Source organism: Dendrobates tinctorius, unplaced genomic scaffold, assembly GCF_039654945.1.
Source record: "Dendrobates tinctorius isolate UK_male_01 unplaced genomic scaffold, ASM3965494v1 ptg000022l, whole genome shotgun sequence".
In the NCBI taxonomy this organism is placed as follows: Eukaryota; Metazoa; Chordata; class Amphibia; order Anura; family Dendrobatidae; genus Dendrobates; species Dendrobates tinctorius.
In genome coordinates, this window is record NW_027361690.1 from 83,461,029 (window position 1) to 83,487,776 (window position 26,748).

Consider the following 26,748-nt stretch of genomic DNA (forward strand, 5'->3'; position numbering starts at 1 on the left):
GCAGGGAATGGCAGAATCCAGAAAAGCAAGGCAAACAAAAGCAAAACACAAATGCTAACAGGAAAAGCAGAAAACTTAGCTTTAGAGGAGCAGGAATCAGACTGGTGTCCTAGAAGTCCACAGAGAAATCACCCGCAGGGCAGAAGGGCGTCGGCAGCCTTATATCCAGTCCGTGACTCCACTCAGCCAGTCATCCTCATTAGGCTCAGGTGCCTGATAATCAGGCTCATTACCTTCCTTTACCAGAATAGGGAGTTCACCAGACCTCAGTGACGAAGGGGAAAATGAACTCACAACAGGAACCTCTCTCCTTGAAGTTCTTGATGATGCGATAGATTGTTGACTGAGGTGCAATCTTTCTAGCTGCGATACTCTTCCCTGTTAGGCCATTTTTGTGCAGTGCAATGATGACTGCACGTGTTTCTTTAGAGATAACCATGGTTAACAGAAGAGAAACAATGATGCCAAGCACCAGCCTCCTTTTAAAGTGTCCAGTGGTGTCATTCTTACTTAATCATGACAGATTGATCTCCAGCCCTGTCCTCATCAACACCCACACCTGTGTTAATGGAGCAATCACTGAAACGATGTTAGCTGGTCCTTTTAAGGCAGGGCTGCAATGATGTTGAAATGTGTTTTGGGGGATAGAGTTAATTTTCTAGGCAAATATTGACTTTGCAAGTAATTGCTGTTAAACTGATCACTCTGGAGTATATGCAAATTGCCATTAGAAAAAATCAAGCAGTAGACTTTGTAAAAATTTAATATTTGTGTCATTCTCTAAACTTTTGGCCATGACTGTACAGCCGGGCTCGAAGCAAGTGGGAGGTTTGGAGGACATCGCTGTGGGCAGAATTGGAAGATGAGTAGACTTTTGTTGCTGGTGGGGTATTGATGGGAGTCGGGTTGGTCAGTGGCGAAATTGAATAAGCTGATGGCGGGACTGGCTTTTGGTTTTAAGGTAAGGGGTCTTTGGGACGAGGCAGTCCTTCTTGGTGCTTCAAGCGTTAAAGGGGTGGAGAGTAGCAGATGGGAGATAAGAGGTTTCTTATGAGGTGGTGTTAATTATCGGTAGTTAGTTGATCGGTGTGTGTTCATCACATTTGGAGGCGGATCATTTTAAGACGGCTTTTTTGTTGGCCGCTTTTGGAGCTTTTCGTCTGTGTTAGTTGCCCATCCCCTCCAGGTTTAAAAAAAGGAGGTTTGTTGAGGGAAGACGTGGATGTTTACACTGATGGAGTGGTGGTGGTGTTCATTCGTTCGTATTGTTCAGGGTTAGTGGTTCCCCATTATGTCCTGTGTGAACGGTTTTATGAGTTGGGGTGGCGTGTTGAATGCTCCGTTGTTAGTACATGCGGATGGTTCCTTTTTATCACGTTTCCAATTTGTAACTACATTTAAGAGTTCTTTAGAACCAGGTGGTATATCTTCGAAAGAACCTGGGGCCAAGGTGGGGATTATTAACCCCTTAATGACAGCCAATACGTCTTTTTATTGACCTGAGATATAAGAGAATATCATCCCCACACAGGTGACAATCCGGCAGCTGTCAACTGTACACTATAGCTGACAACTTGCTATATCACAAACGATCAGTGTTGGCACCGGCCATATCGATTTAACCCCTTAGTTGCTGCTGCAAAAAGTGACTACATCAAATAAATGGTTAATAGATTGTGGGGGCTTCCGCTTTAATCTAATTGACAAACCGAGATCATGATTGTGTGGTCCTGATGTTTGAGATAGCAGTTCATGGCCAAATAGCGGCCTTAGTCTCCCGGCTATAGTGGTCAGTTCAGAAGTCAGCGACATTTAGGTAACATAGTAACATAGTTTTGAAGGCTGAAGGAAGACCTTATGTCCATCTAGTTCAGCCTATTTTTAGTGCAGGTGTTCTGCATTGTTGATCCTGGGGAAGGCAAAAAAAACCAGTAGAAGCCAATTTTCTCCATAGGGAAAAAAAATTCCTTCCCCTAAGCTGGGTCAACTATCTACCTATAATATTATGTTATTTGTAACCTTGTATACTGTTACTCACAAGAAAAGCATCCATTCCTTTCTTAAATTCATTCAGTGAGTTGGCCATCACCACTTCCTCAGGAACAGAATTCCAGAGCCTCACTGCTCTTACCGTGAAGAACCCTCTTCTATGCTGGCGCAGAAATTGTCTTTCCTCCAAACGAAGAGAATACCCCCTTGTTCTTGTCACAGTCCTTGGTACAAACAGTTCATTGGAGAGATCTCAGTATTGCCCTCTGATATACTTGTACATATATATTAAGTCTCCCCTAAGTCTTCTCTTTTCTAGAGTAAATAGACGTAATTTTGATAACCTTTCTGGGTATTGTAGTGAACCAACTCCATTTATCATTTTAGTAGCCCGCCTTTGAACCCTTTCAAGTTCTGTAATGTCTTTCTTGAGCACCGGCGTCCAAAATTGCACACAATTCTCCAAGTGTGGTCTCACGAGTGATTTGTACAGAGGGAGAATTATGTCTTCATCTCGTGTCCCCAGACCTCTTCTAATGCATCCCATGACCCTATTTGCTTTGGTGGCAGCTGCCTGACACTGGGCACTCCAATTTAGCTTCTTATTGACTAAGATGCCTAAGTCTTTTTCTATGTCTGATTTCCCCAGCAGTTTCCCATTTAGTAAGTAATTGTAGCATCTGTTTCTCCTTCCCATGTGCATAACCTTACACTTATCTGTGTTAAATCTCATTTGCCATTTTTCAGCCCAATTCTCCAATTTGCTCAAATCTGTCTGTAGTTGCAAACTGTCCTCCTTTGTGTTAACTACCTTACATAGTTTTGTATCATCTGCAAATGCTGATATTTTACTGTGTAAGCCATCCACTAGATCATTAAAAATGTATTAAATAGTAGGGGGCCCAATACAGAACCCTGTGGTACCCCACTATTAACCCTGGCCCAATCTGAGTATGCCCCATTAATAACCACTCTTTGTTTTCTATCACTAAGCCAGCTACCTACCCATCTACACACATTTTCCCCTAGCCCAAGCTTTCTCATTTTACTTACCAATCTTTTACGTGGGACAGTGTCAAGTGCTTTAGAGAAGTCGAGATAAATGACATCCAATGATTCTCCTTGGTCCATTTGAGAGCTTACATCCTCATAGAAGCTGATCAGGTTAGTTTGACAGGAGCGATCCTTCTTAAATCCATATTGATATGGAGTTAAACATTTATTAACATTGAGATATTCCATAATGGTATCCCTTAGAAACCCTTCAAAAATTTTGCCCACAACAGATGTTAAGCTTACCGGCCTATAGTTTCCAGGTTCCCTTTTACACCCCTTTTTGAATATTGGTACCACATTTGCTTGCCGCCAATCAAAAGGAACAGACCCTGTTTCTATAGAGTCTTTAAATATAAGGAATAGAGGCCTGTCTATCACATTACTTAACTCCCTTAATACCTGAGGGTGAATGCCATCAGGGCCTGGTGATTTGTCAATTTTAATATTACTAAGGCGGTTCTGCACTTCGTCCTGGGTTAGGCAGGTAATACTTAATGGGGAGTTTACATTATCACTCTGCATTTCCCCTGGCAAATCCTTTTCTTTTGTGAACACTGTTGAGAAAAAAGTATTTCAAACATTTGCTTTTCCCAGACAAACACTTTTTCATTCCTGCTATACCACTTTGCATTAATTCCTGAAAATGACCTGAAGGGTTAATAAACTACTTGACAGAAATTTTCAATGTGTCAGGGGGCACTATTTTTAAAATTTATCACTTTTGGGGGTTTTCCAATATATAGGACTCCTAAAGTCACTTCAAACCTGGATAGGCCCCTCAAAAAAATAAATTTTGTACATTTCCTTGAAAAAGATGAAAAATTACTGCTACATTTTTAAACCTCCTAAAAGCTAACAAAATAAATTGTGTTTTAACGGCGGTATTTAAGTGTACATAAACCACAGCGCCGCTAATTCACGGCGCTGTGGAGAAAGTGAATAGCGCCCCCCCAGTGTCGGATTTTCTCCGGGTTCTCGGCTGCCGGGGTTAGCCGAGACCCCAGAGAACATGAATCGGTCGGTATTTACCGACCCCGCTTTTGAGATCGCCGTTATTAACCCTATAACGGTGACTGCAAAAAAAAAAAACGCGATTGTGCATTAAATTTCTCTTTCCTCTGATGTGATCGCACATCAGAGGAGAGAGAACTAGGGTCCCCGACTCCCCCCCCCCCCCCCGGTACATCACCGTGGTCCAGGGTCCCCTCCCGGTGGTCCCGCGTCCTCCGGTGGGCGCCGCCATCTTGGATCCAGAGAAAATGGCCGGGAATCTGTAGGCTCCGGCTAGCAGATTCCATTCGTCTATTTTGATCACGATGATAAACTATCATCGTGATCAAAATAAACAAAATAGTACATAATCCCCCCCTGTTTATCACCCCCTTAGTTATGCCAACATAACAAAATAAAGAAAATATTTTTTTTTTCAGTTTTCCATTAGGGTTGGGGTTAGGGTTGGACTGGGGCTCGGGTTAGGGCTCGGGTTAGAATTAGGGTTAGGGCGAACTAGGATTAGGTTTGGGATTAGGGTTAGTATTGGGGTTAGGGTTGGAGCAAGAATTGAGGGGTTTCCACTATTTACCAACTTTGGGGGTCTAAAAATTGGGTCTAAAAAAAAATCACTTTTGTGGAAATAAAAAAGACTTTATTTTCACGGCTCTGCCTTTATAAACTTCTGTGAAGCGCTTGGGGTTCAAAGTGCTCACCACACATCTAGATAAGTTCTTTAGGGGTCTAATTTCCAAAATGGGGTCACTTGTGGGAGGTTTCCACTGTTTAGGCCCATCAGGGGCTCTGCAAACGCAACATGACGCCCGCAGACCATTCCATCAAAGTCTGCATTCCAAAATGGCACTGCATCCCTTCCGAGTTCTCCCATGCGCCCAAACAGTGGTTCCCCCCCACATATGGGGTATCGGCGTACTCAGGACAAACTGTGGGGGTATGATTTCTCCTGTTACCCTTGTAAAAAAAAAATTTGGGGGCGAAAAGATCATTTTTGTGGAAAAAAAATGGATTTCTTATTTTCACGGATCTACGTTATAAACTTCTGTAAAGCACTTGAAGGTTCAAAGTGCTCACCACACATCTAGATAAGTTCCTTAATGGGTCTAGTTTCCAAAATGTGGTCACTTGTTGGAGGTTTCCACTGTTTAGGCACATTAAGGGCTCTCCGAACGCAACATGGCATCCGATCTCAATTCCAGCCAATTCTGCGTTGAAAAAGTCAAACGGCGCTCCATCCCTTGCGAGCTCTGCCGTGTGCTGAAAAAGTGGTTTACCCCCACATATGGGGTATTGGCGTATTCAGGAGAAATTGTACAACAAATTTTGTGGTTGATTTTCTCTTTTAACACTTGTGAAAATAAAAAAAATTGGTTCTGAAGTAAATTTTTTGCAAAAAAAAAGTTAAATGTTAAGTTTTTCCTTCCACATTGCTTTAGTTCCTGTGAAGCACTTAAAGGGTTAATAAACATCTTGAATGTGGTTTTGAGCACCTTGAGGGGTCTAGTTTTTAGAGTGGTGCCACTTTTGGGTATTTTCTGTCATGTACACCCCTCAAAATGACTTTAAATATGATGTGGTTCCTAAAAAAAAAAAACAATGGTTTTGTAAATTTTGTTGTAAAAATGAGAAATCGCTGGTCAATTTTTAACCCTTATAACTTCCTAGCAAAAACAAATTTTGCAAGAAATTTGTGTGACACATCTCCCTGATTTAAGGGCATAAAAATTTACATTTTTAAAATTTTTGCCATATTTCCATTTTTTTCATAAATAAACACAAGACTTATTGAAGAAATTTTACCACTAACATGAAGTACAATATGTCACGAAAAAAACAGTCTCGGAATCAGCGGGATCCATTAAAGCGTTTCAGAGTTATAACCTCATAAAGGGACAGTGGTCAGAATTGTAAAAATTGGCCTGGTCATTAAGCTGCAAACTAGCTCTGTCGCTAAGGGGTTAAAAATGGTGCTGATGTAAAGCCGACGTGGGAAATGTTATTTATTAATGTTTTTGTGTGGTATGACTGTGGATTAAAAGGATAATCATTCAAAGTTTGAAAATTGCAATTTTTTTTTTACATTTTTGTCAAGTTTCTGATATTTTTTATAAACAAACACAAAACATATCAACCTAAATTTACCATTATCATAAATTCTAATGTGCCACGAATAAACAATCTCAAAATCAATGGGATTTGTTGAAGCGTTCCAGAGTTATCACCACATAAAGTGACTTTGGTCAGAATTTAAAAAATTGCCCCCGTCACTAAGGGGTTAAACCTGCGGTTTATATTTTGAGGCTTCAAGGACCATCCTTTCTGGGAGTGTATTGTTTAAACTGTTTTGTATTTGTTAATAAAAGGCTGCTGTGGCCAATTAATCCAACCTAAGTGTGATGTATTTATTGGGGTTTTAGTTTAAAGGGTTAAGAAGGGTTAGGTGATTAAAGGTTAAGATTTGAAGCTAATGTAGGATAGGTGGAGGAGTAGAGATGAAGAGAGAGATTGAAGAGACCAACAGGGATGGGGGGGTGACCCACTTCTGGCGCCGACAGACTCGAGACTGAGACAGAGATTGAATTCAACAGGTCCGTGTTTATTCACCACCTTTATGACGACCTTTGTCATGCATCACAGGAAATACACAGTCCTTTTTGTTCGCAGACCCTGGTACCTCCACTTCTTAGTTTCACCATCGTGGCGTCCTTTGTGGCGCTTCCCACTGTGGCTGTCCTAGGCACATCTACCACAGCGCTTCACCGTGCAAAGTACACCGTCACTTGGTACTCTCAAACCGTCTCAGTCTGCCGCTTCTGTCCTTTGGGCCACCCCCGTGACAGTCTCAACTGTCAGTTACTCTCTGAGGGTCTTCTACCGTCTTTCTCTCTACTGCAGACCCTCCTCTCTAGTGAGCTCCCCTGGCTGACTGGAACTTCTAGAACCTTCCCTCAGCCTTTATACTACCAGCCCAGGTAGCTCCACCCACTATCACCTGACAGTTATCCTGACCAATGGCAGTTACACAGTCACTCTCCTACTCTCCCCGCTGCCCTCTAATGGTCACACTACAGCACGGCACCCTTTTCTCTTCATCTCAGCGCCCCTGTACCTACATTGTGCTGTCCCTCTGCCTCTGACTAAAGGCAGATCTGTCCGTCAGGTCAACCTCCCTACACTCTCCCTTCCTTTGTCCATTGTTGTCCTCGACAATCTTGTCCTATTCTCCTGGGGGTACGTGATACTGGGGGCCTGACTCATATACCACGGTCTGTCTGCATCCTTCCTGTCTCATCGTCCTGTCAACTTGATTAAGTCGTGGTTGGTGTACTCCAAGCACCAGGGACCTGTTGAACACACTCTTTTTTTAAATTTTTTTTTTATAATATTTTAACATTTCAAATTCACGACACATCTTATGTTTTCTGCAATACGTTTTTATCAAAACAAAATTTATTTTTTTTTTAGATACAACAACACACTCAAAAAAAAATGTTAACCAGATGAGGACAGGGGTGCCCCCCCTTCCTTTAAGAACAACACTTCCTGTGGGCATCCCTGCTACACCAGGAGTAAGATGTTCTTTTCCATGGGGACGCGGAACAGTCCCCTCTCTGCAACGGTGCACTGCAGTCCAATGTAAAAGGTGCTCCGGGCCACCTCCTGGCGGCCGATGTCTCGCCATAACAGGGGGAATCCACAGTCGTGGAGTCTCTGGGATGCCAACAGTATCTCTTGGCCTCGAGTGTCCCTGATGCTCGAGACCCAGGAGTCGTCGTCCTTTTATGGAGGCTTGTACCCCTCAGGGTAGGCGATGATGACCACCGCATAGTAGCCGCGGGGACAATATTCCTTGTAATAGGAGACTAAATCTTCCTCCCGCGGAACCCGGCCGTGCTTGATGGAAGCCATGTTTAAATAAATTTTATGGCCGGTGATACGATCTCTGATAAACCCATAGCCCTTGCCGGCATCCAGGTACACCAGACGCCCGTATGACCGAGAATCAGGCATGGCGGCTTCCCCTTTTTCATGGAGCAGCGCCAACACCTCCCGCTCCTTGGCCTTCTTTTCCTCGATCTCCGCAACCCAAGCAGAGGGTCCGGTATAGGCCGCGGGGTGTTATGATGAGTCACCGAAGGAGGAAAAAACAAAATACCAGCTAAGTCCAGAAAAACCAGAGAGGCTGGCAGCTATCGGATTGCAGACCCCTGAACCTATCCACAACAACTAGCAGTAGCCGTGGGGGGTTCCTACGGTGCCCTAGACCCCTCGATCACAGCCGGAGAACTACATAGCCTAAAGACAGAAAGGGGAAAAACTAAACTGCCCCAGAGCAGACCCCAAAGCAATAGGCAGCCCCCAACATATAAAGACGGTGAAGTAAGATGAAAACACTAACACAGATAGAAAGATAGGTTGAGCAAATGATGGGGCCCAAGCTAACTACATAGGACAGGATAGGAAAGCTGCTGTCTGCCATCCGCAAAAACCCTATCAAAATGAGCCAACCGACTGATAGGAAAAACAGGCCCTGAAGTCGCTAGGCTTCAAAAGACTATATCAGCACTCAGGTATATTCTGAAGACAGAGCAAAAGATCAACAGATCAGAGACAAAAATGGAATTCAGCTCACCCCCGGCCGGGGATGGCAGAACTCCCAAAAAACAAGGCAAAACAAAAACAAAACAGAAGAGTACAAAGCAGAGCCGAAAAACTTAGCTTTGAGACGCAGGAATCAGACTGGTTTCCAAGAATCCAGCAGGAAAGTCACCAGCCAGGAAGAAGGGCGTCGGCAGCCTTATATCCAGTCCTCAATTCCAGCCACCCAGTCATCATCTAGCTGCCCAGGTGTTTGGTAATCAGTCTCACTACCTTCCTTCACTAGAGGAGGGAGTTCATCAGACCTCAATGGTGAAGGGAAAAATGAACTCACAACAGCGGGGTCTGGTGGGCGGGTCGCTACAGAGCATGGAGCAGAGGTGGCCACAGAAATTGCAGAACAGGCCGTAACCGGAGTAAGCGGGCAGGACAGAAACGGCCACAGGTGCTTTCGGGTAAGCTGTGTGGTCGTCTGCAGCCGAAATCAAGACGGCCGTGGGCTCGCGTGAGTAGGCCGCAGCCATGGTCGCAGATGAAACAGCGGCGGCTGCGGGTGTCAGTAAATAGGGCGTGGTGACTTGCGGCAAGCCCGAAATGACAACAGGCTCTGGTGACTAGGCCGTGGACGGAAAACGGATCACCGCAAGGGCAGCCGTAGGTTGGCTCCGCACCGGCGTCGCCGAGCGGGGCAGATCAGGACTGTCATCGGGAGTCATGGAATCATTCATGACCGTAGTTGCTGAAGAGCAGGAGATCAGCCGGGGAGACTGAGGGCCAGAGTCAGGGTCCGGGGGTCTGTCGCCGGCTGAGCCAGGGAAATGTTCACCTTCCCCGGCGTCGCAGCTCCCTGTAGGCCTTCCCGCAGCTTCTCCAATCACCATGAGTCTTCACGGCAGGGCTGGCCTCCAGGCCCAATGGCTGCGCAGGAGATGTTTGTCCAGCTTCTTCCACCGACGGGTGCAACGAGGTACGGACCACCGAGAATGGCTCCCAGGGGCAGGTCTCCCGGCGGGTTTCAACCTCCTGACGCCATTTCCATTCCAGGCGTCCGAGGCCACGGCAACTGCAGCGTCTCATATTGCCCGAGTTTTCGAGGCTCAATGGCGCCAAGCAGCTGCACCCAGTTTTTTCACCAGGGCCACTCCCGCTCGGGGGTGGGGCGTTGATCAACCACTCCATCCATTTTCGAAGGGCCTGCATGGGAGGTCGGCTGCCTCCTGATGTGGGCCTCCCCCCCCCAGGGGTGGGTGCGACACAGTCCTAGATTGTCCATTACAGTTTCAAACTCCCGTTTTTCCTCCTGACGCTGAAATGTCACAGCCATTTTAACAGTACACTTTTCTGCTCCGGTTTCACTTTTTGACAGCCAGAAACTCGAAGCACAGTCCCAAATTGTAATCCACAGGGAGATTAAAATTCTACACACCGTACAGCTTGGGGTCCTCTGGTATTTTGTGGCAGGCTTGCCGCTGAAGGTGTTGTATTTGCGGCATTGATCCTACCGACTACTCCAAATGTAGGATAGGTGGAGGAGTAGAGATGAAGAGAGAGATTGAAGAGACGAACAGGGATAGGGGGTGACCCACTTCCTGGCGCCGACAGACTCGAGACTGAGACAGAGATTGAATTCAACAGGTCCGTGTTTCTTCACCGCCTTTATGACAACCTTTGTCATGAATCACAGGAAATACACAGTCCTTTTTGTTCGCAGTCCCGGGTACCTCCACGTCTTAGTTTCACCCTCGTGGCGTGCTTTGTGGCTCTTCCCACTGTGGCTGTCCTAGGCACATCCACCACAGCGCTTCACCGTTCAAAGTACACCGTTACTTTGTACTCTCAGACCGTCTCCGTCTGCCGCTACTGTCCTTTGGGACACCCCCCGTGACCATCTCAACTGTCAGTTACTCTCTGAGGGTCTTCTACTATGTCTTTCTCTCTACGGCAGACCCTCCTCTCTAGTGAGCTCCCCTGGCTGACTGGAACTTCTAGAACCTTCCCTCAGCCTTTTATACTACCAGCCCAGGTAGCTCCGCCCACTATCACCTGACAGTTATCCTGACCAATAGCAGTTACACAGTCACTCTCCTACTCTCCCCACTGCCCTCTAATGGTCACACTACAGCACGGCAGCCCTTCCTCTTCATCTCAGCGCCCCTGTACCTAAACTGCGCTGTCCCTCTGACTAAAGGCAGATATGTCCGTCAGGTCAACCTCCCTACACTCACATGAATCAGGAATACCCTTTATGTCATGTTAGGCTACGTTCCCATGATCATGAACTAGCTCTTTGGACCAAACGTATTTTTGCTCTTTCCAAAACCATGCGATCTGTTGAACGCAGGTAAATCTGAATGTGTTTACTGAACCGTGCGGATTTACCGCATTTATTGAATTCTATTGATTAAATTTCTGTTGCAGAAACTAGTGTCTTCACAATAGAAATTCTCATACTGCAGTCCTGAAAGACGCGCCACAGGCACACATGCATGTACAGTGGGCATAGGATTTCTAGAAATCCCATCCACTTTGCTGTAACATCTGACATGCAGCGTCTTAACCGCAGCAATTCCTGATTGTGAGCACATAACCCTTAAGGGTTAAGGCCCCGTCTCACTAAGCAACTTACCAGCGATCCCGACACCGATATCAAGGTGTCAGGATCGCTAGTAAGTCGCTATGTGATCGCTGGTGAGCTGTCACACAGACAGCTTCACCAGCGATCAGCACAGCGATGCCGAGCGCCCGGCATCGCTGGCCATCCTGTAAAAAATAGAATCAAAATAAAAAATATAGTTATTCTCACCATCCGATGTCCCGCGCAGTCTTCCGGCCTCTCTCCACGCTCCGGTCCCAGTGATCCTTTGCATGAATGACCGCGAGATTTCACGGTCTCGCGGGATAACAAAGTCTCGCGGTCATTCGTGCAAAGGATCACTGGGACCGGAGCGTGGAGAGAGGCGGGATGGCTGAACGGGACATCGGAAGGTGAGAATAACTATATTTTTTATTTTTTTTATTATTTTTTACACCTGATCGCTGGTCTCCCGCTGTCACACACAGCGATGTGTGCTGGCCAGCGGGAGACCAGCGACCAAAGAAATGTCCAGAGATTTCTTGCAGCGATCAGCGATACCGGCAGGGGGGCCGCTCGCTGATCGCTGTCACACACAGCAATCTCGCTGGTGAGATCGCTGTTACGTCACAAAAGTTGTGACTCAGCAGTGATCTCGCTACCGAGATTGCTTAGTGAGACGGGGCCTTTAAACAAGATCAGACACTAGAAATTTAATTGTCTGGTGTCTGACAGTGACGTAGTCCCTTGTGAGATGTAGCTATGAGCGCTCTTCTTATTTGTAAAATTGATTTTCTTTTTTTATAAATGTATTTTGCGAATGTTTATAAAGTGATTGTGTGTGTGTGTGTGTGTGTGTGTGTGTGTGTGTAAGAATGCGGTGCACTTGAGCCGTCATTACCATAATCCTCTGGGACAGAAAAATATGACAAGTTTTTGTTTTCAGAACAAACAGACCCACCTTGTAAAACAATACGAGGAATATTTATTGTGCAGGTTTAAATTCCAGGATATCATTATGTGAACATATTTACCTTGAGGAACATATTCTGTGGTGCCGCCTGCTGCTTGGGCCTCCTTCACAAGTCCTGGTGATTCCTGTGCAGGAAAATCCAGTACTGGTGAGATCATCACCCGTGTACATGAGATTTCTGTGTGCTGTCCGGGGTCTGTGTCCATATTTCACATCCGTGTATCCGTATGTCTGTGTGATGTGTACCGGTTCCTGGGAAGAAGAGGTACAGTTAATGCTGATTCCAGGAGATGGCTTCTGAAGGCAGCTCATTGTCTCCTGCTCACGCTGAGATCATAGAATCATAGAATCGTAGAGTTGGAAGGGACCTCCTGGGCCATCTGGTCCAACCCCCTGCTCAAAGCAGGATTCGCTAAATCATCCCAGTTAGATGTCTGTCCAGCCTCTGTTTGAAGACTTCCATTGAAGGAGAACTCACCACTTCTCGTGGCAGCCTGTTCCACTCATTGATCACTCTAACTGTCAAAAAGTTTTTTCTAATATCTAATCTGTGTCTCCTCCCATTCAGCTTCATCCCATTGCTTCTAGTCTTTCCTTGTGCAAATGAGAATAAAGTTGATCCTTCTACAATGTGACAGCCCTTTAGATATTTGTAGACAGCTATTAAGTCTCCTCTCAGTCTTCTCTTTTGCAAACTAAACATTCCCAAATCCTGCAACCTTTCCTCATAAGACAGGGTTTGCAGACCGGTCACCATTCTGGTCGCTCTTTTCTGAACTTGCTCCAGTCTGTTGATGTCTTTTTTAAAATGTGGTGCCCAAAATTGGACACAATATTCCAGATGAGGTCTGACCAAAGAGGAGTAGAGGGAAATAATTACTTCACGTGATCTAGACTGTATGCTTCTGTTAATACATCCTAGAATTGCATTTGCCTTTTTTGCTGCTGCATCACACTGTTGACTCATATTCAGTCTGTGATCTATTAGTATACCCAAGTCTTTTTCACATGTGCTGTCACTTAGCCCTATTCCTCCCATTCTATATATGCTTTTTTAATTTTTATTGCGACCAGGAGACAACTATGGGAGTTGTGTTCAGCAGACGCTGTGTTGCTCCTGTGTTAAAGAATTAAATGTAAAAAAACATGTTGTGGGCTCTCGCACAATTTTCATAACCAGCAAAGGGAACGCCCACGGCTAGGGGCTGATGTTAATAATCTGAGACAAGGGACAATAAGATAAGAATCTCAGGCTATTAATAGCAGCTCACAGCTGTTCGCTTAGCTTTTTCTGATGAATGTGTGGGGAGGTTGACCTGACAGAGGCACTGAGAAGAAGAAAAAAGGGTGCCGTATTGAGTGTGACCATTCGAGGGCAGTGGGGAGCACAGAAGAGAGTGGTTACGTAACTGCCACAGGTCAAGTTCACACTCATTGGTCAAAGGTGACTGTCAGATGACAGTGGGTGGAGCTACCTAGGCTGGGAGCATAAAGGCTGGGAGGAGCTTCCAGAAAGTCATTCAGCCAGGGGAGCTCACTATTAAGGAGGGTCTTCTGTGCAGTGGAGAGCCCTCAGAGAGCACCAGACAGTAGAGACGGTCACGGGGGGTGACCCAGGAACACAGAAGCATCAGACGGAGACAGTCTGGGCGAATTAAGGGACAGTGTACTCTGGAAACGCTGTGTTGGAAGTGCCTAGGGCAGCCACAGTGAGGAGAACCGCAGAGGACACCATGACGGCGACACAGACAGAGAAAGAAGGTACCCGGGTCTGTGTGAAAAGGGATTGCCAAAAGTCCTGTCATTGTGGAAGCCATCAAGGAAGTTGGTGAATAAAACATGGACCTGTTGAATGCACTTTCCTGTCTCAGTCTCCAGTCTGTTTGCGTCAAGAAGTGGGTCACCCCCCAGCCCTGTTGGATCAGCACACCTCCCCCGCCTATCGGCATCAGCAGCACCATCTAATTACCCATCCTCGCCACCCATACAAATGTGTGGAGGAACCCAGAATAAAAATGATGTAGGGTCCCCATATAAATTCAAACCAGATGTAGGTTGATATTAATAGCCTGGGAAGAAATTGTCCTACCACCCCCCCCCCCCCAGACTAACAACATCAGTCCCCAGCCATCCCAAAAAGGGAGCATCCATAAGATGTTCCATAATCTGTCACTCAGCCTTGCTCTTCCCACTTATCCTGTGGCAAGTAGGGCTATAGGGTTGATGTCAACTTTGTATTGTCCGGCGACGCCAATCCCAGTGGTTATTAATGAAGAGGCGTCTATAAGACACCCCCATTATAATCCCATAGTCATATTGTAAAAAAAGAGCAAAATGGAGACTTGAGGGCACTACTCAATATAGAAGGGGATCAAAGACCACACACAATTGCATTTAAACTATAGAACAAGAAAAAGTAGTGTGTAATAAAGGTCATGATTAACCACACAATGACAACAATATACAGAGAATAATATAACAATTTCATTAATGTGAATACACAAAAAACACTTGTAAAGACAAATTTGAAAACAATTAAAAAGGCCAAAAATAGGCCATATAGAACAACCACCAAAGGACCATATAAGGACCACACCTCCTCCAAAGTGCTAGGCAAATTACATGCAATAAACCTTGATCCTGTCTGGTTTGTAAATGAGACTAATAACAGTCAAACTGCATACCCGCCTCACCCAATATTGCACTGACTAGTGGCATGTAAGATCACATCCACAAAACATGATAATAGGCTGAAATAACCATCATAAAGATGAAACCATATAAAAAAGCCCTAGCCAAGATGTTCAGACAATAATAAATATGAATGGTGAATGTAAATATTCAGAAATCCTATATGGCCTATTTTTGGCCTTTTAATTGTTTTTAAATTTGTCTTTACAAGTGTGTTTTTTTTTGTGTATTCACATTAATAAAATTGTTATATTTTTCTCAATATATTGTTGTCATTGTGTGGTTGATCATGACCTTTATTACACACTACTTTTTCTTGTTCTATATTGTAAAAAAAGACACAGCAAGAATAATGTCCTTTATTTGAAATAATACAAAACACCCTGTTTGACATATTTATTAAAAAAATACACCTATTACGGTACTGACTTTGTCATTATTTGCGGTCCTTAAAAAACGCACATGTGAAGAAGACTTTACAAAGAAAAACTTCCAATGACCGCCAAGCTTCACTCCCCCTGTGTCCTAATAGTCATTGCAGTTACACGGGCCAACACGTAACTCTGACAATTCTCACTTGTCAGAAGAACATCTAAAAGTGGTTTACCCATGAACAAAGTACATTTTAGTCAATAGATCTGGGAATAATAATAATTTTCTACAATTGAAGGTATTAAAAATAAAAATGTTCCTGTGCTGAGATACTCATAATTGAGCACCTATATTATGCTGCTCTCATATTATATTGGAAAAAGTCTACTAAAGTCTAAGTGTGCCCCCGAAAATTATGCATGTATCATAGCGCAAGTTCGCTTTGCCGGCACCATTATAGTCTATGGAGAGAAAAGCGCAATGCGAAAGCACCCTTCGCCCCCACAAGATGAGCGAGACATTGGGCTGAGTGTGTGATACAGAGACATACGGACGCCTCCAGAAGGAGACATATACTTTGTAGCCTCTAGATGAGGGTCTTACAGGGCTGCAATATGACGGTACAGATGCTTTTCCCAGCACATTGTCAAAGTTCTGAACAATAATCAGAAAATGTATTATGACGGATAACCCCTTCAGCAACATGGTGGTTCTGTTGGTAAAACATTTTGGGCCGCTGTGAGGATGATGCTTTGGATCACGGTGTTCATGTACACAGAGAGAGAGGTATTGTGAATTCCCTTTCTGGGCTCCCTCTGGTGGTTACTGAAGGTAGTGGAGCTGGTCAGATTGACAGGTGCTGCGAGTTCTCTTTCTGGGCTCCCTCTGGTGGTTACTGGAGGTAGTGGAGCTGGTCAGATTGACAGAGGCTTGCCACCTGATAATGATGATGACTATTGGAGATCTGGGGTTTCTGACTGGATTATTGAAGACAACTGACTTCCTTCAATCCCTGCTGGTGATTTTCTTCCTGTGCCTTCTGAGGTCTGATGTCTCCTGCTCAGTTCTTGCATGGTTCAGCTAAGTGGTTCATTTGCTAATCTTTTTGCATTTGATCTGGTTTTGTCTCTCTGCTTTCTGAGGGTCAGCTTGCCCCTGCTGGGGCTGTGCTGGATCACCATATGTTACTGCTTGTGTCAGTTTGTTCTGTCCCCTGTTATATTGGTCTCTTTTTGCTTTGCTTTCAGTATATACTAGAGTGCTGATATAGTGGGGGGAAGTCGTGTGACTTCAGTGTTTTTTGTGCATCAGACGAGTTGGATTTTTCAGGGTTTTTTGCGTGATTGCAGACAGTGTCTTTCCTTTCCTGTCCTGTCTAGTCAGTTTGGGCCCCATCATTTGCTCAGTCTATTTTTCTGCCTGCGTTTGTGTTTTCATCTTGTCTCACCGACAATATGTTTGGGGGCTGTCTATTCCTTTGGGGTCTGCTCCGGGGCAGTTTAGATTTCACCTTTCTTGCTTTAGGCTAGTTAGCTCTCTGGCTGTGCCGAGGCGTCTAGGATCATCCTAGGTACGCTCCATGGCTACTGCTAGTTGTGTGGATAGGATCAGGGGTCTGCAATCCACTTAGTTACCAACCTCTCTGGTTTTCTGGTGGCTTAGCCTGGTCCTGCTATCCTCCTCGGTGACCCATTCATAACAGCGAGGGGAATGAAAAGTCCCCAGATGGAGCGTGATGCGGGATACAATCACTTGCCTCGTTATGTCTCATTTATCAATAAGTGGCGCAGTGCTGCCCAGCATGAGGGGCTGTGTCATGGAGACAAACACATCCTGGCATGGAAAACATTTGTTTGTGCCAGCGGTAATAAGAAATGAGTTATGTCTCTGTCCTGGAGTTTGCGGTCTGCTCCATGCAGGTAATTACTGATGGACTTGTTTCTCTATTGGTTTTACTGTTCAGCCGGTGAATGAAATGCTTTGTGTTGGAGGTTCTGGGCGGCATCATTGATGGGCGTGATTTATGCTCCGTGTATGGCAGAGCTGACAGTAAACCAGAACTTGAGGGCGTCAGAAATCATTCTTATTTGTTTCTTTACTTGTATATGAAAACATGAGAAAGTCAAGGTTTAGTGTTACTGAATGGCCCGAATGCATGGCAGCCGAGCACAGACAGGTCTGTGAGCTCACTGGCTCTTTGGCCTCGGAGCACCACATCTTTGTGTTACGTGGCCTCTATCTGATTCGTGGATGCTGTAGTGGGGGCTTATTGGCTTTGTGTTCATTATATAGGCAGATCTGGGAGGTAAGTGGCTACAGTGGATAGAAAATGTCTACACGCCACTGTTAGGCTATGTGCACACGATCAGGATCTGCGGCAGAAAATTTTGCTGAAAATTCTCATGCGTTGGAAGGAAAAACGCTGCTTAAAATATTCATATATTTGCCGCTTTCTTTTTTTGTTGTGGATCGTTCCCATTTTTAGTATGGGTGAAATCTGCTGTAAAAAACGCAAGAATCGACATGCCGCAGATTCGATTCTGCTGGAAATCTACAGGCACAAAATTAGCCACGTGTGTATGGGACTTCAAGGATCTCACTCACTTTGTCAGTATGTAAAAAAAATCATAAAAAGAATCATGGCAGAACTATTTCTGAAGACTTTCTATAGTCCCTGTATGTGGCTGATGGCCTGGCTGCCCATTGACTTTATGGAGACTAGCCTGAGTGCTTTATATGATTCAAGGGAACCTGTACTGTTGTACATGCAGTCTGATCTGTGGACAGGACAGTATATAGCGAAGGAGAAGCTGAGCAGAATGATATAGAGCTTTGTGGGAACAGGTTCAGTATATCTTGTGTTTATATCAGGTGTTTGTATGCATAGGAGTCCAGTGGGAGGTACTACCAGTGATTGACAGCTGTCGCTGCATGAGCATTCATAATTGGAAGACTGTCAATTACCACTATTATACTTGTACTATTGCATGGCTTCCATGGGCCTTTGTCTTGCTCACATTTGAAATCTGTAGAAATCCATAGGGCTTCTATTCTTATGAGAAATGCAGGGAAACTCTTAATTCTCCTATGCAGTAAAATTATGGAGAAAGAAAGTACGTAATTATTAATGGATAAGGATGGAGGGAAAAATAATTGTGCAAGTGAAAGAGCGGACCAGGGTGATAGTTGTAGCTGAGGACTTCTGCTCCACCACACCCTGGCCTTCCCTCACATAAACATAGTGTCCCTTAGTCAGCATACCTGTGGCCTCTTCCTCGGCACTGTCAGGGTCCTCTTTTCGTTCCTGGAGGATTCCTTAGTCCGGTTTAGCACAAAAAGAGCCACAGTCCAATTCAACTTGCAAACATATAACTTTACTGACAGCGTATTCATATTCCTTCCAGCATCAACATCAGGAGTCACAACAGGTAACTACTTCGCTGTCCTTGTCCTCCTCTCTCTCACTAAGCTCACTTCCGGGACGGACCGCACCTTTCGATCCTCCAGCGTCCTCTGTTAAGCCTTACTTCGTTAAGGACTCCCTCAGCCGTTTCGCCCCGGTTCTGAGGGCGCCAGCCCACGTAACAAGCTGCCACATCATGAGAGACCTGCCTGTACTGCATGGTCCTCGCCGGCAACTGCAGTCACACTAATACTGCACCGCTAGCACTGTTGCTTCCCCTGGTGAAATCCTGGCCACGAACACTATATGGCTGGGCTCTAATCTTCAGGAACGTTTCGTGGTCTCTGCAACTCCTGGGGCACTTAAGCCCATGCAGGAGCTATGGGCTCCCCTGGCCCGACTCAGTGATATCAGGAAGTCCTTCCTTTCTTAACTGCAGCTGACCCCTCCTATGTATGTAACTGTGAACTATACACACTCTAACCTATAATGCCCCCCATCTAGTGGCCAAAAGTAGTCACTACGCTTTCACTACACATAGCAGCACAAAGAATCATCTTTTCACATATAGATTTAGCAAGAAACGGTAATACACATAATAGTGTAGCAGTACCATTATATAGAATCGGTAATACACAATCGTTTAGCAGTACCATTATATAGAAACAATTATACATACTTATTACATACAGCACCGGAACAAACGAGAAAGGAAAGGTATACCAGTCATGTAGTATACCCCTTACACAGGTATATAAAGCGTCCTCTCACCCTACGTAGTTACATAGTCATATAGGGTCCATCAAGTGCAGACTTTCTCCACCAGTTATACTTTTTCTATCATTAGATTATTTATACCCCAACATGTGTACTGAGGAAATCACCCAGCTGTTCTTACATTACTACTTCTTGTGGGATGGTATTGCAGTCTGACTGCTCTAACTGTGAAGAACCCTTTCCTATTTAGCTGCCGGGATCACCTTTCCTCCACCTGTAATGAGTGCCCCCTGTTGCCAATGGTCTCTGCTATTGGGGTACATTCACAAGTTCAGGATCTGCTGCGGTTGTGATCCTGCAGAATTTCCATACCTACTATGCAAATTAGCGGACACACATTTACGTATTTTTACACATGCGGATTTTCCTCATTAATGCAAGTCTATGGGGAAAATCTGCATGTGCAAGAGAAATTGATCTGCTGCGGTCCTGAAAGACGTGTCACTCTGTGTGGGTAATCTGCAGGGTAACATAGACGCACGGTGGACATGGGATTTCTAGAAATCCCATCCACTATGCTGCAGCATCTGGCTTCTGCGTTTTTGACGCTTCATAAATATGCAGTCTCAAACCCGCAGCAACTCCTGAACGTGGATCAGACCTTTACATTTCAGCAGATGCCATTACAGCAGTGCCCGCAGCATTATCCTTACATCTATTCTTACTAAAACCTCTCTGAAGAGTCGGAAGCTTATGTTACACTAGGCTAATGGGACAGGGAATTGAAAAGTGCCAGGAAGGTTTCAGACGATGCCGTCTCTCCCTCCTCCCTCTCTGTTATCTCCGTCTGTCTGAGGTGAGCAAGCCTCCGCACAAGGTCCTTGTATCCAGAGATGCTTTCATTGCAGGAAGGTCATTTCCATCCATACTGGGAATATGCCGGTACTGGTGCATTGTGGAAGATGCTCGTTCTCATGTAGTCAGCTCCTGTCATCCAGCTGATGCTTCCCAATGATGAAAAGGTTGGTTGTTTTCCTCTGTTTCTGTCCTACCTGTCTTACATGGCAGTCATTACATGTTCTTGTGGAAGAAGCAGAGAATTTCTGCATGGACACTGTGTAATTGCACTCAGCTTCTTCCCATGGATTGCCGCAGAGGTGTCCTGACTTCACTCCTTGTAATCTTCCTTGTCTGTGCCGTAGCTGTGACTTCTCTCCTTCAGCCTAAAGGTGGGATATGGAGGGATGAGGGTATATAATCGTTAGACTGTATGATGATCTGGAGGTGGTATAAGAAATGAAGTGTGATGTCTACAATGTGCAGCTTCCCGTATCCTGTATTTTGTATTTTCTTGTCCACACAATTTAGTACAGGAATCCATTCTTGTGGTCAGGATCGGTTTTGTTCTTTACCTGTTACTGACTATACCGCTTGCTTAGGGTCCGTGGTTTCAAGGCTAAGGCTATGTGGACTCTCGACTCAGAGCCCCCATCACAAGTTCCTTCATCTTTACCGGAAGAATTGGTGCAGTATGTTTAGCTTTTTCTCTTTTAAAATGACAGACACCCAAACAGACCAAATAGATCCCTGGTATAGTCAATGGTGTCCATCTGGCACTGTGTGATTGGACTGACATTCTTTACAGAAGTTCAGTATTGTATTGATCTGATAGAACAGAAATTAAATAGCAAACAATAGTGTGAACCTAGGTGAAGGTTGCAATCACGCATTGGTTGTAGTCTACCGTCCGTTGTACGCGTGCCGTCTGTTGTACGCTCCATTTTTTTTTTTTAAAAAACTGTGAGCACACCAACCCATAGTTTCATGGACCTAAACACTCATCCGTTTTAAAAACTGATCGTTGTGTCTCTGATCCATGACACTCGGAGCATGTCCTTTTCTCATCCGTTTTGTGGATCGGACTGTGCCATTAAAATCTATGTGGAGCCATTAAAAATGGATCAGAATCAAACTACGTCCTTTTTATTTCATAGTTCCATTTGAGGTTCATCCATTTTTAAATGATCCATTATTAAGAGTCGGTTGCTAAATAAAAGGTCAGAGACTCTACCTCCTTCAGTTTTTAAAAAATGAATGAGGAAAAAAAAAAAAAAAAAAAACTGAAGCAGCACAAATGTAAAACCGATGACTCGAGCGAAAATAGTCTGTTTTGACACAGATGTAAAAAAATGCGAATGTACTGCAAACTGATCTCCGCTTGGCGTGATTGTTCGTATTTTCCTGTTTGGATCTATTTTCTTTATATGAATTAAAATTAACCAGATTACAGTGTTTTCTGCACTTTCTTATTCTTGAAAATAACTTTTTTGTTTCCCTTTTATTGGTGCAAACTGATATGCTTCCTTTAGACTGCATTGGTTTCATCGTGGATCAGTTTTTATTCCAATACAATATAATCCGTAGCTTTAGCGGATACAAAATGTGGCATTCAATTAACGTAGAGGTCGGATTCACAGATCTGTGTTTCACGGTCCGAGTACGGACCACGATGCATGGACCGGTCACCGGAGATATATTGAAAAGCCTTGTATGAGGCTGTTGAGTTTGGGTCAGAAGGTCCATACTCAGACTGAAGCACGGATGTGTTAATTCAGATAAAGGCCTTGGTTACATGTGGGCAACTAGAGTTGAGCGACTTTGGTCGGATCGGGTTTCATGAAACAAAATTTGTTTCAGATGAAACTGGTCCGACTAGGGCAAAAAAAGTCGGCGTTTCGTCCGAAACCCGACCCCAATGCAAGTCAATGGGCAAAAAAAGTCGGAGTTTCGTCCGAAACATTCACCAACTCAATGCCGACTTTTATTCCCCATTGACTTGCATTGGGGTCGGGTTTCGGACGAAACTCAGACTTTTTTTGCCCTAGTCGGACCAGTTTCATCTGAAACAAATTTTGTTTCATGAAACCCGATCCGACCAAAGTCGCTCAACTCTATGGGCAACCATAGGTACCATTATATTTTGTGACAAAGGGAACGCAATTTTCAATCTGAACCAAATGCATGTTTGACTTGTTTTTCACAGGATTGATATTTTCTGGATCTTTCAGTTTTGGGCAATTACTGGGAATTCAAGTTACATTAACATTCAAGGTTTAACTATGTTTATTTATTGCAATAAAAAAGTATTGTATTTGTATTTATTCAGTAATATTTGTTCCAATATTTGCAGAATTTCTTTTTTTTTTCCACAAAGATTTTAAATATTTTGTTTTTGGGTGTGAAAAGAATGAATTTGTCCTTGAGCTAGAAGAAGCCGCAATGCTATTGCTGTAAACCCCAGGAGTGCTCTCAGATGTCTTGGCGACTCGAAAATTTTCTGAATAATTAACAAGCCGCAATAGCCAGAATCTGTCAGCATTATGTAAACCGGAGAATTAGAAGAAAGCTTCTTTTTCCTGACGTTTCACCCGTCACACTTCCAAAACTTGAAGTCCTGGGACCCTTTTAATGAATTCACAATGTTTAGCAGCTTCAAAAGGATGATCCTTCCTGTAACAAATTTCTTTTTTTTTTTCCATTTATGTCTTGTCCGTGTTTTCCAGTTGGCCTTTTTCTTGTTAGATAAGAAGACGTGTTCCACATTCCTGTGGCTTATTGGCTTCTATATTTATTTTGTATAATGAGCAGTGAGGAAAGCTCCATCTGTCAGAAACCTTGTTTTCTCCAAAACCTGTTTACATCGCTGCCACGTCTTGTGCGCACAGCCTGTGCAACATAGCAAAAAGTAGAGCTCTGCACACATTAGGCGCCTCAAGCTGCTTGGAAACATCTGCTTCAGATCACCTTCTTATCATAATGTGATATTTGCTGCTTTTTTAGATGTTGGACAAGTGGTCGAGCCTCCTCAGGCACTGGGCCCAGATGAGACCCTCTGCACCTCCACAGCTAAAGTGGGTTTACCATACTGCCTGCCATCTTGGAGGGAGATGGACTTACACTACAGATACATGCAGCAATTAACAAACTTACTACCCCAAAATAATAAAGTTCTATATGCAGAGCTTTTCACCTACCCCTCTATTCTGTGATGCCTTCAGATGGCAAAGAACTGTAGCCAAAACACACAGATGACCCCAGTAGGTGGTGTGCAAATATACTAATGGTCAATTCACAGATTTGCTGAAAGGCAAAAATACCTTTTATATGCACTCTGTTGTTAATGAAAAGTGCCGGTAATCTGTTATGAGAATTTTTATAATTATTAATAGTTGTAAATTAAAAACCTGATCAGGTTGTGACTTGACAAATGTCCTGCATCCTCATCCTAACGACATTTTTTCCATATAAAGATCCTTCTTCTGCATCTTGATTAGCAGTTGCATCCTGACCAGGTTCTGTACAAATAATGATTTATTGTCCATATCCTGACCAGGTTCTGTACATATAATGGTCTGTTCGTATCCTGACCAGGTTCTGTACACATAATGGCCTACTGTCAGTATCTTGATCGGATTTTGTACACATAATGGCGTAGTGTCTGTATCCTGATCGGATTTTGTACACACAATGGGGTAGTGTCTGTATCCTGTACGTATCATGGAGTTGTGTCAGTATCTTGACCGGTTTCTGTATATACTGTACAGTATCCTAATGTCCGTTTCTTTTCCAGTTTCTGTACACATAATGGCCTAGTGTCTGTACCCTGACCGGGTTCTTCTCATACAATGGCCTAATGTCCGTATCCAGGCCGGGTCCTGTAGACCTAATGGTCTAGTGTCCGTATCCTGACTGGGTTCTGTACACAAAATGGTCTAGTGTTTGTATCTTGACCAGTTTCTGTACACATAGTGGCCTAGTGTCTGTACCGTAACTGGGTTCTGTACATATAATGGCCTAGTGACCGGGTTCTGTACTTATAATGTTTCTGTAAACATTCTGTACGCATAATGTCCTAGATTTTGTACCCTGACGGGGTTCTGTATATACAATGACCTAATGTCCGTATCCAGGCCGGGTTTTGTACACAATATGGTCTAGTGTCTGTATCTTGACCAGTTTCTGTACACATAGTGACCTAGTGCAAACAAAGAAATGGAGTATGAATGTCCCACAAAACATCATAAAAATGAACAACTTTTATTACAAAAATCACATGCAAATGTAGTATCCAACAAAACATTACAATACAGACACAGAGAGGGAATATGGAGGAGACATGGAGTTTTTTTTTAAAAAGCTGGACCGCGAATTGAACGTCAAGGGGCTGCTGGGCAAGTTGGGGGAGTCACCCTTTGATTTATGGGTAAGCATGAGTGAATAACTTAAATTATTGGGAGTTGATATTGGGCATTGTCTCTATGTTCCTCTGTTTTTTTTCAACTTCCTTACGCCATTGGGAAATACATATAATGACTGTTATTTTGACTCTGCCCCCTTGGGATATATATGGTCTCCCTTTCCTTCCCCAACTTATCTCCATGTCTCCTCCATATTCCCGCTCTGTGTCTGTATTGTAATGGTTTGTTGGATACTACATTTGTATGTGATTTTTCTAATAAAAGTTATTCATTTTTCATCATGTTTCGTGGGACATTCATACTCCATTTCTTTTGTTTGCAATATATTTGGAAGTTGTCCGTCTAACCCATTTTTATTGGGTGTTTACTCTGGGAGAGTGATATTTTTCCACTCTTGGCCACAGTATTACATTGTGCTTGATGATTATTGTACTGAACAGAGTGACCTAGTGTCTGCACCCTAACCGGGTTCTGGACATATAATGGCCTAGTGACAGGATTCTGTACTTAGAATGGTCTAGTGTCTGTACCCTGACTGGGTTCTGCACATACAATGGTTTGGTGTCCATATCCTAACTGGGTTCTGTAGATATAATGGCCTAGTGACAGGGCTCTGTAGATAATACAATGGCCTACTGTCCGTATCTTGACTGGGATCTGCACATACAATGGTTTGGTGTCCATATCCTAACTGGGTTCTGTAGATATAATGGCCTAGTGACAGGGCTCTGTAGATAATACAATGGCCTACTGTCCGTATCCTGACTGGGATCTGTACATATAATGGCCTAATGACCAGGTTCTGTACGAATAATGTTCTATTGTCCGCATTCTGACCGGGTTCTGTACACATAATGGTCTAGTGTCTGTATCCTGACCAGGCTTTGTACATACAATGGTCTAATGTCTGTATCCTGACCAGTTTCTGTGTAGATAATGGCCTAGTGTCTGTATCCTGTACATATAATGACCTAGTGTCAGTATCTTGATCGGGTTCTGTACATATAATCTAGTGTCAGTATGCTGACTGAGTTCTGTACATACACTATTCAACATTGATATTGCAACACAGAGGAAAAATTCATGGAGATATGGAAATCGGAGGAGTGATAAACATGTTAATGAAATGCAAATGATGAAAAAAAGTTATCTTATTCAGTATCAAGTTTGAGCGCCAGACACGTAAATACACACACTCACGTGCCTTGGCATGCTGTTAATGAAGTTATTAATGGTTGTTTGAACAATGGCCAAGAAAACCATCAATATCCACTGCTGGCAGCTCCTTTAGCAATTGCCAAGCAATGGGAGACAAGTCCAAAGACACTGCAGGCCATGGTACCACGTTTAGGACATGAAAGCTGCTCATAATACTACGAGCACCATGCAGCCTAGGGTTGTCATGTTTAAAAACGGCTCCTGGGCAATTTCATGTTCCCTTGAGAGGTTCTCTTCATGGTGCATCCTCAGACTTGACTCACGTCGAGCATATCTGGAATAGTATTGGTCGGCAACTGTAAAGGGTGTTGCCAGCAGCGGATCTTCATTATCTGTGCGCGCAAGTGCATTGGTGCCTGCACATTTCTCAATCATTAAAAACCGTCCGGATGGCAGCCAAGGCGTGTAAGTGCCAGGATTTCTACTTGTGGCTCTCGTACTTGATGCTGAGTAAATCAAGGTGTTTTGAACGTTTGTTTCCTTTTTTCCATCCTTTCCATATCATTTACTTGTCTATCCATCCTCTGATTTCCTTAATTCCATGACTTTTCCTTCTTGGAAAATGTTGATGAGTGGATATTGGTCCAGAGTCCACATCTTCATGTTGACTGGATTCTGTAAATATAATGGTCTGGCCATGATCTAACTGCGCTCTGTAGATAAAATGTTCTAACTATTAATATTTACTGAACTATTTAGATACATTTTTATTTTTTCCTCAGGCTCCACAGGCATGGGAAACAAGCAGTCCATTCCCGGGGAGCTAGTGGTGACCCAGAGTCCAGTGATCGCGGAGATCCAGGCTGCATACTCTGAAGGGGAGAGTGACAAAACACATGATCTGGTCAAAGCTGCCTGCGAGGAAAACCTTCCACGGCCCGAAAAGGTATAA

General features: G+C 44.0%; 1 protein-coding gene across 3 annotated transcripts in view; it reads left to right on the plus strand.

Annotated features, from left to right (window-relative positions):
* The window catches only part of LRRK1 (leucine rich repeat kinase 1), a 147,578-nt gene that overhangs the window by 16,521 nt on the left and 104,309 nt on the right, over positions 1-26,748 (plus strand). For 2 of the 3 annotated variants that reach the window (XM_073568825.1, XM_073568823.1), the window contains exon 3: positions 26,579-26,742. In XM_073568825.1, the coding sequence (XP_073424926.1) occupies positions 26,579-26,742 (164 nt within the window). Of the gene's footprint in view, positions 1-20,385; positions 20,403-26,578; positions 26,743-26,748 lie in introns of those variants that run through there. The other variant, XM_073568824.1, reaches the window with a different exon arrangement.